At 40.1% G+C, this 19,498-nt stretch overlaps 2 protein-coding genes across 11 annotated transcripts in view; both read left to right on the forward strand.

Moving 5' to 3' along the window:
- The window catches only part of rbm18 (RNA binding motif protein 18), a 16,794-nt gene extending 13,456 nt beyond the window's left edge, over window positions 1-3,338 (forward strand). For 5 of the 6 annotated variants that reach the window (XM_039779034.1, XM_039779032.1, XM_039779033.1 and 2 more), the window contains 2 exons: window positions 1-54; window positions 1,549-3,338. The exon at window positions 1-54 is cut by the window's left edge and continues 47 nt beyond it. In XM_039779034.1, coding sequence (XP_039634968.1) covers window positions 1-54; window positions 1,549-1,732 — 238 coding nt within the window. In that variant the 3' untranslated portion in view covers window positions 1,733-3,338. The remainder of the gene's footprint in view (window positions 55-1,548) is intronic. The other variant, XM_039779037.1, reaches the window with a different exon arrangement.
- A 1,617-nt stretch (window positions 3,339-4,955) lies between these two features.
- On the forward strand, window positions 4,956-19,423 carry lhx6a (LIM homeobox 6a). Of its 5 annotated transcripts, XR_005636763.1 has the most exons (10): window positions 4,956-5,421; window positions 6,314-6,385; window positions 6,661-6,843; window positions 8,790-8,911; window positions 15,750-15,970; window positions 16,348-16,448; window positions 16,730-16,825; window positions 17,142-17,316; window positions 17,407-18,029; window positions 18,819-19,423. XR_005636763.1 is itself a non-coding variant. In XM_039780644.1 (9 exons), the coding sequence occupies exons 1-9, from the start codon at window positions 5,344-5,346 to the stop codon at window positions 17,484-17,486; spliced, it is 1,128 nt and encodes a 375-aa protein (XP_039636578.1). In that variant the 5' UTR covers window positions 4,956-5,343; the 3' UTR covers window positions 17,487-19,423. The 5 variants fall into 5 exon arrangements, 3 of the variants coding, with proteins under 3 accessions (XP_039636578.1, XP_039636579.1, XP_039636581.1); XR_005636764.1 differs by having other exon boundaries at window positions 17,162-17,316; window positions 17,407-19,423; XM_039780644.1 differs by having other exon boundaries at window positions 17,407-19,423.
- The last annotated feature ends 75 nt before the right edge of the window (window positions 19,424-19,498 follow it).

The following is a 19,498-nucleotide window of genomic DNA, read 5'->3' on the forward strand; positions in this document are numbered from 1 at the left end:
ACCGTCATGCAGCGGCGCGGCAGACGATGGACCGGTAACTGCCAACCACCTCAGGTTGGTAACACAGCGACATCGGCTCTTTTTTTTTTTTATTATTTTGACGTTTTTATCCATTTTCATTTCTCTCAGACTATGTCCATACTAAGCCAGCTAAATAAAAAAAAAATAAGTTTCCCATTATTTGGTCCTTCTGCCCGCACTAAGCCATCAACAACTAAGTTTCTTGAGTGGACCACTCTGAAAACGGTGGCCTCGCATTGTAGTGTGGACGAGGAAAACTGGAAAACAATGATATAAGCCTGCTCAGACAAAGTGGAGGCCTGTGTGGCAGTAACAAGCCTACTTTTTGCCAATCATTGTTCGCTTTGGTTGACGGTAGCTTTTATCATTATCACTATTTTATAGTTTGTTTCACTTGTCTGACAACAGAAGCTTAAAAATATGTTAATGAACAATTGTCAGTCAGGCTATATTGAAACACTGTATTGGTGACCATGGAGAGCAGGAGGTGACGACCGAGGTTTAACCAGCTGAGATTCAGCCAACAGTTTGTTGTTAAACCCACTCCTTACCAGATGTTTTATGTTACTGAATGCAAACCAGAAGAACAAGAAGAAATGTACCCATTTTCCTTTTTGTTTTGATGTTTAAACGTGGATGGAGGTTGTCAAATAATCATCTGAAAATGCTAGTATGGATGGATGTCAAAAAGGACATTTTCAGATTTAGCCAGCTCAGTGTGGATGCTGGCTAATCTTGGTCCTGAAATTTTTGAAGGAGAAGTTGTGGGCTTGTTTCTTTCCTCACAAGTTGAGCTCATCTGTGTACAAATGGACCAACACGTTGTTTCAAAAAAATTTAGAAGTCCTGTTAAAGCAACATCTAACAGGTTCCATTATTGTGGCCACACTTCCAGCCTACATTCACATATTGACGCACACTGTAAGTACGGCAGTCAGAAGGAGCACTAGTCGGTGAAGAGGCCTCTCGTGCTCACAGCACCAACTCTTGCCGAGACGATCCAGTGTATGTAACGAGTTATCAGCTATCAGGATGTTTCTCAGGAAAGTCTCCACACTTCGATTCTAGTGTAAACTTCAAAATCACTCTCTCCACACAGCACGAGAGGGAATATAAACACTCTTTTCTGCCTTTCTCCCCACTATACCCACTCTAGACTTTCTCTCTCCTGCTTTTTATATCTGTTCCTCTCTCATTCCCTCATTCATATCTTCTTCTCGCCTGCACTGACATTTTTCTCACGTGCTCCTTCAAAACTGTTTTACCATTTAAATACAAGTTTTCCTCTACTTTTCATGCAGCACAACTGGCAATGTCTTGCTTGTGCTCCATTTTTTTCCTGCGTCTGTCCTTCCCACTACTGAGAGTGCTAATGCCTCCTCTTCTTTTCCCCTGAGCCAAGAGCCAAGATCTGTCCATCACTTCGTTCGCCACTCAACACCAGCACTGGTAATTCCCCCTCAGCCTCGCTGCTAACCTCTCCTCTCCCTCCTCTCTTCCTATTTTTATTTTTTTTTTTACCTCTAGTACGAGTGCTAAGATCCGCGCCATTGAGGCCAAGCTCCAGATGATGGAGGAGAATCCAGATGATGACTACTCGGGCCCGTCAGCCTACGTTCACAACAAACCGCCAGAGAGGAAACGGTGGGAGCCCTACTCTAAATCACACCACAATAACCAGAGCAGGCCCTTCCGCAAGTTTAGGAGATGACCCATCCTCCCACTCATTCTAGAGGACACCCCCCTCCCCCCCACTCCAGCCCCCACCTACACACAAACAGACTCTACACTAGATACTATAAAGACTATACACATCCTATCTGGGAATAAAGGGTTTGACAATACTTTGAGAACCCGGACTCTTTGGGAGTATTCACAGCAATCATGGACAATTACCTAAAGTGGTTTTAGTTATTTTGGGTTTACAGTATCAGTTATTATTTAGTCTTAACATATGCCCCATACCTGACTGCTGTGCAGGTTGGATCCCTTATATGTCTGCTTTCTCACTTTTTAGAGATTTAATGCAGGTGAATCATACAGCTGTGAGTGACATGATGTGCCGCTGCCAGGAAAGAGAAATATTAAAGAGTTTAAATGCCGATCCTCTTACTTTTCACGTTTTTACTTTAAGATCATATTATTTAAAGGTGAAATACAATTATTGTCTTTATTCAAGAGGAAGTCAGTGAAGAGGAAGAAATACACAGATTTGTATTCATGGAGTTCAAATGATGAGCCACTCAGCGACACTTACTGTAAGTTGCAGTATTTTTGTGTGACATTTGCTTCTTTTTTTTCTTGGATCCAATTTTTATACGACCTGCAGTCAATCTATTTTTACTGCCCTTTTTGTGTTGTGTAGAGTTTTGGTATTTCCCTTACCGCCTCTCTTTGTTTCAATTTTTCAATTAAAAGCTATAAAATATCACATCTGGAGTGTGTTTAATTCCATTTTGGAGATTTTCTACATTGCTCTTGAAATACAGGATTCAGTTTTATGTTTTGTCAGTAAGCTGACAAAACATGTTGATGATATAATCCAATTTAATTCACCAGGGGTTAAAAATGCAGTCCTGAATTATCACAGTTTTTTTTTTAAAGCCGATTACAACAATTTTCAGTACTGCCAAATGCCCCAATGTTGTAATAACTAATAATCCTGTTTATTATAGCTTCCACTATGTTTTGAGTCGCCGTTTTCTTTTTTTCTCCCGAGGCATGGTGGATATTAAATTGTTTTATTCGTTTTTGTGCAGTCTACCAAAATTTGCTGTAAATCGTTATATTTTGTTGGCCTTTTGCATATGGGTTTAATGTGACCTTTTGTATATGGGTTTAATGTGGAAACATTCTATTTTAAAATGCAATTTGTGTTGATTTCTGTGTGTTCTTGGAGCACAGGTGTGACATGAAGTGTGAGGCTATAAAAAAAAGTATGCAACAAAATATGTTGGCGAAATTTTAGTCTGAATTTGCGTGAAGAAAGAATTCGCCAACCAAATGTCTTTTGCAGAACACGTATTTTTAAGAGTCGATTTAAGAATATGTAAGTCACATATTAGGCTAGGTAACATTGCAGCGTGGATGGAGCTCGGCAGACTAATTGTACAACATGAAACGAAAGAGCATCATTTCGTGCGCAGCGAACAAATCAAATCCTACCTCTTGACACGAGTCAGCCCTTTTTTAAATTCCTTGTTGTAAAATAACCCGATTGCAGAATGTTTCTGATGGCCATTAGATCTAATGAATGGTTTCTTTGCAATGTGTGTATTTACCTGTTTTCAATAAAAAAAAGGGCCTATTCATTAAAATGTTCAGTTGATTCAGTATTTTAAATTCATTTCTCCCCCGAATGATGAAGAAGTTTGTTAATTTAGTTTTTGCTGTGGTTTATTTTTGATGGGATTATTTCTGCACTGTAGATTTCCAGATAATTGCTGGATCCTTGCGGACAGCCTGATTGACACGTCGATGTAAACCGGTGTGTGGGCTCCTAACACATCCTGGAATCATCAGGCTCGCCTTTCGTTAAACACTCCGGCAGTATTTGTTTCACGTGCATCAGCTCCTCTACACTTTACATCAGTGATTCCAGTAGCCCTGGGCTATTTCTGCTGGTGCCTGGGGCGTACTTGGAAAGATTGTGGAAGCAGTCGAATAAAAAAAAAAATGAAATAAATAGAAATTATAATTTCATCAAAAGAATATATCAGCTGTAACACCTGAAGACAGACGTTTAAACAGGTATCTTAAAGTTATGAAATGCATGGCTGAAAGTATTGCAGTATATAAGTGGCTGAAATGGTTAGCTAAAAGTAGCCTAGTGGATAAACGGTTGAAACATTCAGCTTCACTCCAAGTAGTACGATTTCTAAACAAGACAGTTCAATTGTACGAAAAAATTAAAATATTCACATTTATATATTGAATAATGCACATTGGGAATTGATGAAGGGTTACATGAGTTCATCTGACAGGACTGTGGGGGGACCTCTGACCACAAAGGTTGGGACCCACTTATCTACATGATAAAAAAATACATAGGCCTATATATATATATACCTTTTACTCTCTTTTTTCAAAATTGTTTTGTGTGTTTAGGTTATAGGCTATGGCCTAAAATCATTGTGGCAAAAGGAAAGTCTAATATAGGCCATGGATTGAAATGCAACCCTGACGTTTTCTATTGTTGTTTATCTGTTAATCTATATTTGTTGTGTCTTTTTTTCTGCCCTGCAAATTATTGTTAACCATACATTTACTTAAGTGATTCACCTTCATTATTATACACAACACGCGGAATTTAAATATTTGGAAATAATGTAATAACGAAAGCATTTTTAATATGAAAACTAAGCCTTGTGGACGTTAGTATACGTGGGAGCGAGGAACATTTAACACCATTATAATTCATTAATTAACTTATATTTTACGCTGTGGAATTTGAATAAATTAATTATGGTTATGTTTTAATGCATTTATGAGCCATTATTTTTCTGTTCTAGTGTAAATACTGAGCCTGAATACAACCCAACATGTATATGCAGATGCGGTGTAGCCTATAAAAGGGTCTATTTATATGCCCGAGTATGTTATACAGTCAGCTCTAGCTGTATATTTCTAGTAGCAAATAAATGGTAATTATAAAAATAACTATCATTTACATTGGGATTTTTTCTCTCTCTGGCAGCAGCTATAAATGTCTGAGATATCAAACATACACCAGTATAGTTTGAGTAAGTTTCTGTCATAACTGTTCCAAAGTGTGTCCACCCTTCTCACGCATATGAACCTCTTTCTTCACCCTCCCCCTTCTTTAACTATAAGGCAGGCCAGAGAGCCGCACAAACTTTCACTACAGCTCTTCAAATACCCTCTGGTTCTCTGCGCTCCCGTCGACTTTGCAGCCCTGCAGTCTGCCCTGCACCTATGAAGCCTTGGAGTAAAAGTTGCCAGCCCCTCAATTTGATTCACTTCCTGTAGTCAGACTCCTTCCCAAAAGTGGAGAGAGGGGGAAACGGGGAAAGGAAGAACTCTTTCTGTTCTAAATAAGGCTTTCTGAGGAGCAGCAGGCAACTCCTCGCCTCTGCACAACTTCTGTAGTTTGTGCCAGTGGCAGTCAGATCGTCGCGCACCGCAGCGTTTTAAAGAGAGAAAGCCTTTTGCGTTCAAAACAACACTGTGCGCCGGTTACACCCGAATCCACGCATGGTATATGGTACGGATGGTACAAGTTTTGACGCCCATCGCCGAGTCTTCTCCTGATTCCACGCACCGAGTTTGGAGACACTGTACGCTGTGAGACTCCAGGGGTTCATGTACTGGAAAAATGAAGTTTTGTCCCCTCTTTCAGAGGGAAATAAGATTCTGTCCGAAGGAATTCCCACGAAACAGGTACTAACACTTTGGACACGGCTGGGCTTCATCTTTGTGCGTAAAAGGTTCAAATTGGAGAGGTAGCCCACTTATGCACTGTGTGGGCCTTCACTGCTTGGTTTACACTGAATTAGCTTTTTATCAGATGGTATACAAGTCGCGATATATGTGGCATAACGAAGCCTCAACGTGAAATCATTTTTGATTTACCAAACGGTTTATCTTCTTTCTTGAACGCTGCGTGGATCTATCTGCTGTTGCAGAAAGGTGCAGTTTATTTGCAGCCCGCCGCAGCGTGTGTGAGTTTTGTTTTGTCTCTCTGTGATGTCATAAGAATCACTGCTTGTGTACTGAGATCAGCTGCACGCGCCAGCCGCTGTAAAGAGGCACGCGCCTCTCTGTTATGAATAGCGTGATTTGCGGTCCGCGAGCCTCTCGAGCGCTGCCAATTCGCCTGAGAAGAATTGGATTTTAATTACAGCCATTAAAAATCAAATTTGCAATTCTTTGGGTGACCCGTTGCCTTTCTCTGATTGACAGTTGAAATTGACACTCCGGGTCCCTCTTATCCACAGCGTTTCAAGCTATTTGTAATTACAGGTAGTCCCCCCCCCCCCCTCCCCCCCTCCACTCTCGTGTCCTGGATTGCGAAGAAAATACTATTATTCTGAGAGGCACGGGTTAAGGGCAGGGAAAAATCAATCCAAATTGAAATAGCTTCATTAAAATGTGCCTTTTGTTGCGGGGGCCCTTTTAACAGTTTTATCCGGCGTTTATTGTCAGGACCACTTTATATAGCATAGGAGTAGCCTTGAAGAGATGTCCGCAAATGTCTCCCGAGGATTTCTCAGCTGACGATGACACGGGAAAAGTGATGAAGACCTGCCGTTTACTGAACGTTGTCTTATAGGTGATCTCCGCCGAGCATCAGAGTACACCGGGAGCCTCGCGCTGCAGTGTGGACTCTAAACACGCGCCAATGGTGAGAGCTTTATTGCCTATTTATGCTATAAAAAAAATGTCTGGATAATCCAGTGCGTCTATTTTGCGCAGTAGTTGACCCTTGGCCCGAGCGCATCCACTGCACGTGGAATTATATAGTTTGGATTCATGCAAACAGGCTACATATTTTTACATGTGCGAATTATGCGCGCATTGATATAGACTACAACATAAAAAAAAACTGTCGACATCTGCAGACTGGCACTGTGGGGATTATTCTGTGTGTTACTGAGCTCTGCTGATGCCCTCTTGCAGTCTCACTCGGACGGAGAGTCCCAGCGGTCCAACATGGAGCGGGAGGACACTCGCTCGTCCCCCAGCACTCCGTCCACCCCCTCCGTGTGCTCGCCGACCTCCACCAGCAGCTCGGTGCCGTCCACCGGGAAGAACATGTGCGCCAGCTGCGGTCAGGAGATCCTGGACAGATACTTGCTGAAGGTGAGAGGCCGACCTTAACCATCAGGGTGAAACTGCCCGTCTGGTCAGAGCAGAAATCATTTTCTTCTGGGGGCGTCTTGTTTATTTGTTTAGCCTTCTCTTTTTTTGACGCTGGAATTCACATTAACAGCAAATAGCGTGTCTGCATAAGACGAGAACGAGGATGCCATGTTGACCCGGCTTCTGTTTTGGTTTGGACAGGCCTGCTGTGTTTTTGCTCTGACGTTCTGGAATGAACAGAAGGCCTGGACAACTGTTACTGTAGGCATTCTTATTGTAGAATTAACACTAGATACAAATCAGCCACAAATAAATACATTTGCGTCACTCATAATTATCAATATCGAGCGAACGTAGCCTTATATGTATCTGGCACACATAAGACCCTATTATATAATTATTTTATAGTTGTAACACAAACGTACAAAACACGTAAACCATATACAACACATGTAGGCCTGTCTAAATTGAACAGCTGCAACGTAACATTTCAGGAATGAAAGGTAAAGCAACAGACGGTGTTTGGAGGCGCGCAGGTACAACAGGGATCCAATGTTTGGATTTTTTCTGTTTTACAGCCTCACTGTCAATACGCCCTGTCTTGTCGCGTGCGCCCGCGTGCTTCCAACCAAAACAGTCTTCAGTCGAGCGCAAATGGGTGTTTGTCAGCGTTCACTTCTGTAGTTGTGTCCAAGTCTAGGCCTGTTAGGATACCATCTATATTTTGTTTTTAAACGTTGTACAACTGGCTGAAAAACATACTTTATGAAAAATATTTTTGAAAACGAATTATGTAGGCTATGTTAATAAATATAGTAGCATATTGATAATATGTAATCTAATTATCTAATATAATACATAAAAATCTCTCGTGTGCAGCAAGTTTATTTGGTCTACCGTGAATTTCTGTATTAGCCCTCTTTTTCTTGTGTAAATATCGTGCCTATATTTCTGTGGGCCAGTTACATATTTCACACTGCCGATGCAAATACATTTATGTAGCCTATATAAATCGTTTTCTACTGATTAAAAAAAATAAGGCCTACAATAGTTACAATAAATTATGCTTTGTTGAATAAAATCGCCATTGCAAAAAAATGTATTCTAAAATAAACATGATTGCATTTAGAACTTTTCTACAGCTTATTGTAGCCTACAGGGCAGCCTTTATGATCTCTCTCGCCAAAATAATTAGGCTAATTTGGGATAATAATATTTTAAAATGAAATGATGTTTAGGCAGCGATATGGCTGTGCAATCTGTGAACCTTCAAAATAATTGTAATCATTTTTCAGTCGTCATTACAGATCAGGTAATTTTTCTTTTTGATTTAAGGCTATATCATAATTGCTATTGAATGAAAATATTACACTCAGTGCCAGAAAATATTAGCTACGGCCTAAGCAGGATACTTTAGGTTCGATATTTTTCTATCATAAAAATGCATGCATTTCAGCAGCTATTAGTCCACTTTTCACTACTTAGGCCTAAAGGCAAATTATTTAATTTCTAAGCAAAACCCCACGTCCTAGTATTTCAAATATAGTGTTGCTATATACTAGAAAACATAGGCTACACACAAGTACAATAGGATAGTCGGGCACTACAGACTCACTAAAAATCCCTATAATTGAATATTAAAATGATAACATATCAACATAAACTCCTTATTGAGCATCACTGTTAGAAATGCAACTTTCATAGAAATAATTTGGTGATATTTTCAAGGTAATATCTTGACGTATTACATCAATATAAGCTTAATTGGGAATATAGAAATATTGAACAGCATATCATAGTAATGTGACATGCCATTTATATACAGACATATATGATATACTGTATATGAAGTTGTTACTCAGCACCATGGACACACTGTAAGTCCTTAATGCAGTGCTCTATCATCGGTGTAGGCTGGGTTTGACATGAGTGTTGTCTCTTTGCAGGTGAACAACCTGATCTGGCACGTGCGCTGTCTGGAGTGTTCTGTCTGCAGAACGTCGCTACGTCAGCACAACAGCTGCTACATCAAAAACAAAGAGATCTTCTGTAAAATGGATTATTTCAGGTAGGGTAAGTTTATGACCGTGTTTTCAAAATACCACGTCTACTCTGCCAACACAGACCTCTCTCTCTCTCTCTCTCTCTCTCTCTCTCTCTCTCTCTCTCTCTCTCTGAGATGGATGCGGGTTGCCTCATGTGTTCTTGAAAGACCTTTTCAAAAACTTCTCCAAGTCTGTAACAAAATAAAAGTCTAACTGAAAGATCCACAGCTTTGTTATGGCTATCCAAAACATAACACTTCCAGTAGCTACAAAAAGAAAACCAATATCTAGCCTAGAAGAATACATTTTGGGAAAAATGCTGCTTTATCTTTTAAAAAGCAAAGGGAGGTTATATAGGCTGTGTTTGGGGGGAGGAGGTTTTTTTTGTCCAAGTTTTTTCAACTTCGAGCTACCAGATCATATAATACTTATTATATTATAATATTTTCCCATTTTTGTGTGCTAAATGAATTCATTTTTTATTTTCATGCCAGATTAAGTGATACAGTAAAAAAAACAATATAGCTAGTGATACACTTATATAATAATAATAATAATAATAATAATTATTATTATATTATTATTATTATTATTATTATTATTATTATTATTATTATCACAATACATACACACACACACACACACACACACACACAAAGTCAAAAGGTGGTGCTAGTAGTAAACATTTAAAAGGAACAGGGGTAATTCGGAAAATGCTGTTGTTAGAGAGAGAAAGAAAGAGAGAGAGAGACAAAGAGAGAGAGAGAGACTATGCTGATTTATTGTAATGTAAGGATGAATTTAACAGTTGTATCCATTCAATACACAGTGTACTTGTGTTTACGTACAGCAGAGGAGAAGGAATTTGTATTGGTTGACTGATGTTATTTCTCATCGATTCTTTATTCACTTATTTGACCACATGTTTGTGAATTTGTGTGTGTGTGTGTGTGTGTGTGTGTGTGGTATCTGAGGTTAAATGGGGTTCACACCAGCAACAGCATATAGTACAATTCTGTGCTGTAGCCTGAAGCTGGTGGAGATATAGAAGGCCTATGGACACATATGCATCATGCACATCAGTTTGTGTGACTGCTTGGCGCTATGAGTGAGCTTTGGTGTATGTCTGATTGAAACGTGACACCAAGCTACCGCTCTGAGGTTTATAATCACCAGCAATTAGTTGTCCTCCACCCCAGACCCTCAGGCCTCCAGACCAGCAATTAGACCGCCCCGAGTGCCTGGTCAGCATGTTTCTGTTCTGAATGTGACTCCTATCCAAACTAAAAACCTACACACACACACACACACACACACACTAAAACAGATATGTGCACAATTACACATGGACACGCACTTAAATATGAAAACATGAATATGAAACATTTACTAGCAAGAATGCACTTCACACAGTGCCTCCTTTTACAACTCTAAAGAACGTACACACACTGACACACATTTGCACTCTGACACAGCAACACACACATAAACATACACAGATATCTCTGTTTATTTATGCATGTCCAGCAGCTGCCAATGATTTTGCTATATATTTTTAACAAAACGGAGATTTTTGTGTTTTCTCTGCCACATCATGATAATATTTTACCTGACCCGTCTCCATTTAAATGCTCCTTCATCATTCAACTCTCTCGCCCTTAACACTGCCCTCTGGCCAGTATTAATAAACACCCAGAGAGGATTTAAAATATGTCAGAGTACTAGAAAATGGTAATCAGTGGTACAGATGTGGCTGTCACCTTCACGTTATACTCATCAGAGAAATCCTACACTCTAATTATATGAAATACAGTAATTGTGATTAAAAATACATGCCTAAATATAGAAGAATATTTTACAATAAAACTACACGCACATTTTGCAGGGACTACAAAACAGAACCATGCTACCTGGTGAGCAACAGCTAGCCTTAGATAAAGCTAATTTACCCCCACTTTCTGACCTGTTTCCTATAATTGAAAAATCAACTGTAATGCTCCATCATCTTAGTAATTTTGATTTGTTATGCATGCCACACAAATGATCCAGTATCTTAATCACAATGGAGCCTAACACCAGATAAATTAGACCTGCTAAATCTATCTAAATCTAATCTAACTAAAGATCTGAGCCTCTGATTCCAGTGTACCTATGTGATTTTGTGACATTATATTCTAATCACATATTTAAATCATTAATTCATTTCGTCAAATGGTCAAGAAAGCTAAGAACACATTTTGTTTGTAGACGCTGAGGGTGTAAATTAAGGTTTAACATCTTGGATTTCTGTTACACAGCTTGACAAAGTCGCCTTCAAACAATTTTTTTTTTTAGCAACTTCCCAATTTGTATAGTTACTACTCTCTGCATTTGTTAGGCAGTATAGCCATGTACTAAGTTGTATTATTTCTTGATTTTTTTAAAGAATGGTATAAACTACAGTTTTTGTATACAGCAAAGCAAAGTGATAACAATAGTCTGAAGATCAAACTGTTAGACATTTTGCCAACTATAGCTGTATCTTCTTCTCAATATGGTTATCCGGAGAAAAATATTTCTCATTTGCATAATACTATTTGTAGGTTTAGATTAGATTTCCTCGATCACACTGGAAAACGATAAATGATTTAGAAAATCTTGCAGTGAAGCTTTGCTGCAGGGCTGGGGCCAGTACAATGGTTACCTCTGTAAATATAAACTGTAAACTGGGTTTAGGCCAGATTTAAACTAGGCTAAACACCACTGTGAGTCCAGATTCTTTGGGTTGGTTTCAAACCTCTGGAGATATTTCCTCATCTGTGTCAGCCTCTCATCTGGCTTTGGACTGACAGCTGCTTTAATGGGGCGTAATAGCAGGAAATCAGAGTGGGTTTCCCTCCATATACGTGTGTGTGTGTGTGTGTGTGTGTGTGTGAGGGAGGGGGGGGAGGGGGGTATGTCGGGATAGAAGGTGCAGGACAGAGCCCATGCTGTGTCTCTCAAACCCATGTCAGGCCTTCAGGGCTTGCTCACACACACACACACACACACGCACGCGCACACACACACACACACACACACACACACACACACACACACACACACACACACACACACACACACACACACACAGGCAAACCACTTCTTTATCAGCCTCCCCTCTTGACCCCCCTCGTCTCCCTGCAACCCCTCCCTCGCCTCGCTCCGTAGAAACATCATCCTCGTCTTTGAGCTGCAGGCCACACAGGAAGTTACATTGCTGCACTAATCAGAGGCACCCTGGGATACTGACAGTGTAACCAGAGTACATGTATGTAAGGAACTTTGTGGGTGAAATGTGTGTGCGTGCGTGTGTGTTGTTGTGTGTGTGTGTGTGTGTGTGTGTGTGCGCGTGCGTGTGTGTGTGTGTGTGTGTGTGTGTGTGTGTTGTAATAATAATTATTCATCAACCCACCTCTGGTTAGCTGATTAGGTCTCCATAGCAACAAAGACGAGTAACCGGTACAGAGCGAGTGATTTGAGTTTTAATAAGAACTGAATGAATTGAAATTATAATAAGACATCTGTCACACAATGCTACACATTTAAATAAAGGCTGCTCAGTCAAAGCAATGAAATAGATTCTTCATTTTGTAAAGCAGATGACAAAGAAAACTGTTACTGCAGTCTCAAAGAACAGAGAATCAAAAAACAAAATCACGGTTTCTCTTGTGCGGGGTTAATATGCTAAAGCCTGGTAATATGTTAAATCTGTTAAAAGATGTTGTCTGTAAAGTACTTAGATCACTTCCTCATCTTAGATTCCCATAGAAGCAGCCTAGCACGAACCTCGCGTTGTAAACCGCACAGTTGAGCAAGAACTCTCTCAGGACAAATCTAATAGAGATTAGAGTATTCTCATAGCACATCAGAAATAATCCAAAAAACATGTACCTCCTCAAGCCCTCAGTCCTCAGCTCTTTAGCAGCAGGTGAATTACTGTAAAAAAATAAAAAATTAAACTAAATTGAAAAAAAAAAAGCAGTAAAGATTAGACGAAAGAAGGGGAGCAAATAGGAGAGGTCTGGGGGAAAAGGGAGTTTGCGGTGTAGGATTTTCCCTCTTGTGAGTGATACAGGGGGATGTGAGGATTGACATTGCTCCAAAATAAACACCAGGTTTTTGGTACAAAGACAAAATAAGATAATAAGAAAAAGGAAGGGAGGGGTCTGAGGAGATGAAGATGGAGGAGAAGGAGGGGGTTAAACATGGGATGATTTGTAGCTTTTCTGGGTTCTGTCTCGGAGCATGAAACCGACAAGCTGTCATGCTAGATTAGCCGCAATGTTCCACAATGTTTTCCTCTTTTACTGTAGAAACGGCCTGGAATTCTCCATAACAATCTGAAGTGATACGCACACACAGTACAGTAAGCCATGGAGTCGATTTGTCTCCGGAATGGCATTATTGGGTTATAAGAATTTTTTTGGTTGAGTTGCACATATCTGTGACAACTTAAGCCCTCTGTAAGTGCTATGCCAGCTAATTTTATTTCAGGATCACCACAAACACTCGTGGTCTCACTGCTCTAATGCTAAACTGAATTTGTTTGTTATGAGGAATGCCAGGCCTGGGACTGTAGATGCTCTTTTTATATTTAGACATTGTTGCATTACTTGACAGTGATAACAAAAACTAGGAGGGCAGACAGACATATGAAGACTGAGACAGATAAGAGGCAGATCCTCAAACAGCAGGCATTTAATGATGACCTATAAATATTCTCTACCATATACTACATGCAGAAAAATGAAACTTCTGGCCAACAAGCTCATATACATGAGGAGGGGTACGAGTTTGTGAGATGTCAGGGCTATAGTATGCTTTCATCCCAGATAGAGTGGACTTGAGTGCACTGATACACTGCCAAACCCACTCACTTGGCAACCCTCGTGCTCTCCGTCCCCCCTGCTCTCTCTCTCTGCCATCGATGCTCTTTACTAGTTCCCTCAGCCACTTACTTCCTCTCCACATGTCTATTCTTTTCATCCTGCCCTCACCAGTTCTTGCATCCTTCATATGTTTCAACTATCGACGGCTCTTTGAATTTGGCTCATGATGTGCTTGTATGAGTTTTCTCTTTATCTCTGCTCTGCTGAATTAAAGAAGAAAAAGCTACATGTATTAGTAAAAATGTTGAGTCAGCCATCAGCTCTTGATATTTGTTAATGCCTGTTTTACAAAACAATCCCATCAATATGGAAATGTTATTAATTTGAGCTAAAATAAAGTTTGCTGTTATGCTTCTTGCCCCCAGTTTTACCCTTGAGGCAGAACGTTCTCTCAGGCTGCTTACAAATCCTGCCTCCTTCACCAGAATTGGCAGCTGCTGACCCAAACAATGGCTCTTAATCTCAAAGTGTTTTAGACCCATTAAAGCCACAATGTGCTCTTTAAATGAGGAGCTTAATGTCTTTTGATTCTGGTCTAAAACAGGAAATTTGTCTAATATTCCAGTTGTATTAAAGTGGAGTTTTTTTGATAGGAGAAGGCTGAACAAATCCCACTAAAAGACCAAAACGTAGCTATTCTTCTCTACCACAGACCTCCATTGTTGTACTAAAACTATTATAAACACATTATTGAGCCACACCGGTTCACTAAGTGACATGACACGATTAACTGCACTGGTTTATTTAAAGTCAATTCTACACCGTCCTGCTGCTGTAAATACTCGCTAAAACATCAAATGTTTATTAATCCGCAGCTGAAAATAGTCCCCAACAAATTAATTATTCACTCTTGTTTGAATGTTTGCAAAAACTTGCAGTGCCCATCTGTTGTAGGTAACTATTCAGCCTTTAAAAAATGAAAAGAAAATGTAACTATATATTTGTGACCCATTTTAAAAGATTTTCATCTTTAGTAGGATTAAATGGGATTGGGGCTGAGTGCCACAGACAGGCTAGGGAAGTCAAAAAAACATTGTGAGAGGGACTTATGCACACTATCTCTGAAAGATTATGAATACTTAAATCTAGTGCAGTTTACTTTGTCTCTGTCCTTATGTTTTCTCACCCTTGTATTTGTCCCATTCTGTCCTCAATCACATTTATATCAAATATTTCAAAAGACAAGATCACGTTTTTTTTTGTTGTTGGGATATTTATATCTTGTTTTGAGCTCATAAGGAATTATTTTTAAAGCATTTGCTGACTTAACAAACTTATGTTCACTAACCCGCTCCCTGCCTAGCCTCTCTCTTTCCATAACTTTCTGTCCATTTCGCTTTCATCCACCCACCCATTCAGAACAGTAAAGTCAGGTGGTTTAGGTTTATATGCCGCCTGACCTCACTGTTGCTATCAGTTACAGCGGGGCGATCTCGAGTGATGTCATATAAGTCTTTCTTCATCTTCAAATCCACCCTGGTTTACATGTGTGTTGGTTTGTTCCCTGGTGTGTGCGCGATTCTGTGTTTGTGTGTGTGCACGTGTACATGTCAGGGCCTTCATGCATCAGCCAGGAAATTGCAGGTGTTGGTTTGTTTGCATTCAAGGCTCAGCTTGCAGCCGCAGTCAGGAGTCTTTTCTGAAGGCCACATCCTCCTCCAAGGTTTCTTCCTTAAACCTTTTGAGTTCTGCCAAAACTTCAAGTTTAAAAACACTTATTTTCAACTTCAGCTCTCTCAACATATTCTCAAAGAAAAGGACGTCTGTGCATGTTTAATTCATTATGTTCAATAATGTGTGTACTATATTGGGCCTCGAGATTAGATTTAAAAGATCATCTACCGCTGCGATTTTCTCGACCGAAATGTTGCTTTTACCCCATCAATGAATCCCTAATTCCTCATTCTGTTTCTCCTCCTCTGCCTCTGCTCTCTTTTTCTCTCTCTCACAGTAGGTTTGGTACTAAGTGTGCCCGCTGCGGGCGGCAGATATACGCCAGTGACTGGGTGCGCCGTGCAAGGGGAAACGCATACCACTTGGCATGTTTTGCGTGCTACTCGTGTAAGAGGCAGTTGTCCACGGGAGAGGAGTTTGGCTTGGTGGAGGAGAAAGTCCTGTGTAGGATCCATTACGACACCATGGTGGAGAACCTCAAACGAGCGGCTGAAAGTGGTGAGCAGTGGTTCTGGCAAATTTACTTTAATGGTTCTCTGTGGCTGTCCAGATGTTTGCTCAAGAGTCCTCCCAAAACTGAGGTTATCTGAATTTGTGAGCAAAATCATGACTGCATAATTCACCTTTGTATGATTTATTATTTCTTATATCACTGATGATGTAATACATTTGGCCTGCTTCTTTCTGACTTCTCAGTGGTCATGTTACAAGAGCTCTCAAATTTGGGTCCCAACTGAAGAAAAAAAAAGTCCCTTTATGAGATGGTGTCCAAGTCGTCTGGCTCAAATACATCTCCTGGGACTAGCTTAGTCATTTTAAGTTGATATTCAACACGTTTGTCTGTTATCTCACGTGTCTGCCATTGTGTTTTTCAGGCAATGGTATCACATTAGAAGGAGCAGTTCCAACAGAACAGGACAGTCAGCCCAAACCGGCCAAAAGGGCACGGACATCCTTCACTGCTGAACAGCTACAGGTCAGACACACACACACACACACACACACACACACACACACACACACACACACACACACACACACACACACACACACACACACACACACACACACACACACACACACACACATCGCACCAATCTCAGCTGAAAAACAATGTGTTTCTAATACAACTTGCAGCTTATTTTGTAAATGTGCAGCACTCTCGCCACATTTGAACTACATTTTCACTCTGTAATGATCTCTGTATAGATTTCAGCAGCCTTTGATTTCATGCTAATGTTTTGTCTCAATATGCAGATCATGCAGGCTCAGTTTGCCCAGGACAACAATCCAGATGCCCAGACGCTACAGAAACTAGCCGACATGACGGGCCTCAGCAGGAGAGTTATACAGGTCAGTACACAGAAATCCACTCTCTTCTGGTACTAGTGAATCTACTTATGCTATAGCAAGGTTGTATTGAAATAATTCAGCAACATACAGACACCTACAACTTGATCTAGCCATACAATGACTAAAATAAGAAAAGGTCAGATTATGTTAAACTGCCAATATATCATAGTACAATGTTCAGGTATGCACATAAATATATTTTCAATGTTTTGTCTGTCATTTCTGATTCTTATAAAACCTACTTTTGAAATAAATCAACATATTGCGATTTTAAGAATATAGCAACATGATGTCTGGTTACATTGCGTCTTCATAGGTGTGGTTTCAAAACTGCAGAGCAAGACACAAAAAGCACACGCCCCAGCACAGTGGGGCTCCTCCAGGTCATCCCCAGTCCAGGATACCCTCATCCCTGCCCGATGAGCTGCATTACTCCCCCTTTGGCAGTCCTGAGCGGGCGCGCATGGTGGCCCTTCATGGGTATATCGACAGTGAGTTGTAGTTAACTTTTGTGCAGTGAATAGTTAATTATTGTAACTATTCTTTGATTCAGTATTTCTGTTTTTTTGTGTGCTCCCCAGGTCATCCCTTCTCCATGCTGACCTCTCAGAGTCACCCTCACCAGGCCATGTCGTTGCCCCAGCTTCCCCTCAGCCGCTAGCGCGCCACCACTATGACCCTTAAGACCCCTAAACCTCCGGATCCTAACCCTTAATCTCCTATCACTGCCGTCTGCAGGGCTGACCCGGAGATCATGCAGGAGTCAGCTTGGAGAACAGACACATCTTACAGGAGCCATGCCCACTCGGGAAACAAAAAGAGAAATGGAAGAATGAGGAAAAAACTAAGAAACATCCGTCATGTTTTTTCTTTTTTTTGTTTTGAGGACAGGAATATCCCACCTGCAGCCACTCTGTCAAGATGATCGTGAAGCATTTATCATTAGCAGGAACTCACTGACTGTATTTTACACCACCTAAAGGACCCATTTTGCTTCACATGTACAGCATCCTCCACTCTACCCAGCCATCCTCTGACTTGAAGGAGGAAGGGAGTTTTAAAGGGATGAAACTGAGCAAGGAAGCAGGACTGAAGCCTCTTGAGTGCTGTCAGAATACTGAAGATAAACAACGAGGGGAACACTTAAGGGGGAACTGTCATTGTGGCCCAAAGGGCCCGGCACACACAGTAGACCGCATTAGAGGTAAGACTCCTCACTCTTTACTCTCTAAGCAACCATGAAGGAAACATAAATGTAAATGAAATAAGTTGAACTGTTTTCTTTAGGAATGGCATCACAAAAAAACAGAAACATCCTAATTACAATTTGGGTAAATTTTCCACTTAAATGTAGGTCTAGAATTAGATTTTTGTTAAAGAATGAAAATATTGTGTGCCTTATCTTTTCAATTATAAAAAAAAAAACTTTACAGAGGTGAATCAGCGAAATAAAAATTCCTGCCTGTAATTCGTCTCTAAACAAAGATTTTTTTTTTTACGAGGATTTTAAATTTTCCATTGGTATAAAATCAGCATCTTGACGTTTTATCACGAAGAAAACCACAAAGCACAATGTCTGGGCCTTGGTGTTATTACATTTTGGCTGTAACATTAGAAGCTAAAAGATTTTAGGCCGCCACAATCCTGTTACATTTCTTTAAACTGACAGAGAAACGAGGAAGTCTGAGATGAGCACACTAGTCAAACTACACATCCCTACAAAATCTGTTACAAGTTACATATTTTCAAGTGTATTGTCACTAATTTATAATTTCTAAGGTTGCTTGTTTTGCTTGCCTCTGTGTGTGTGTCTTTCACACAAAGAGGGAAATGGAGTGTTGGTGTCTTGGTACATTATGGACAATATGAAACAGACTGGTGTTGTACATAGTAAAACGTGTGTGTGTGTGTGTGTATGTGTGTGTGTGTGTGTGTGTGTGTGTGTGTGTGTGTGTGTGTGTGTGTGTGTGTGTGTGTGTGTTTGTGTTGGCAGGGGTAGAGAGTGTGCATCTGTATTTTATGCCATGGCCATTGTGTGAAGAACAGGATCCAACAAGACCTCAATGTCCTTGTATTTATTGAGATGGTAAATCCCTGTAAAGCACTTTTTCCCTCTGAAATTGTTTTGTTTTGCAAAAAACATGAAATGAAATCAAACAAAAAAGTTTATTTGATAGACTGTGCATCATAAATGTTTGTGTACTAAAATGCAATAAAATAGAATGTGATATTTTTGTGGGTTTGGATCATTTGTGAGGATAAATTAATGACGCAATAATTCACTTTTTTTGGGGGGGCACAAAGCAAAGGACATTTGGCACCAAGATTAAATTAGGCGCAACTGGATAGGATTTTTCAATGACAAATGTACAAATAAAATAAATAAATATGAAGTAATTGTATGTTCTATGTGTTTTGTAATTATGCATGATGTTTGATCCTTTAATTCTTATTTTTATGGATAGTGTACATTGTGTGTGTTTGTGTGTGTTGCATTTTTTTGAGCGTGTATTTGCCATGAAGCAAGAATGGTGCAACATGGGAGAGATTCTCTTTGTCCAAAGGACAGCTGCCTATAAAATATTTGATGTCTTATTTATAAATGTTATTTTCATCTTTGAACTGGTGAAGTTGTTTAGGGGATTGAGGGGCTATCATACCCCAACATATCCT

Source organism: Perca fluviatilis, chromosome 17 (assembly GCF_010015445.1).
Source record: "Perca fluviatilis chromosome 17, GENO_Pfluv_1.0, whole genome shotgun sequence".
Taxonomy (NCBI): domain Eukaryota; kingdom Metazoa; phylum Chordata; class Actinopteri; order Perciformes; family Percidae; genus Perca; species Perca fluviatilis.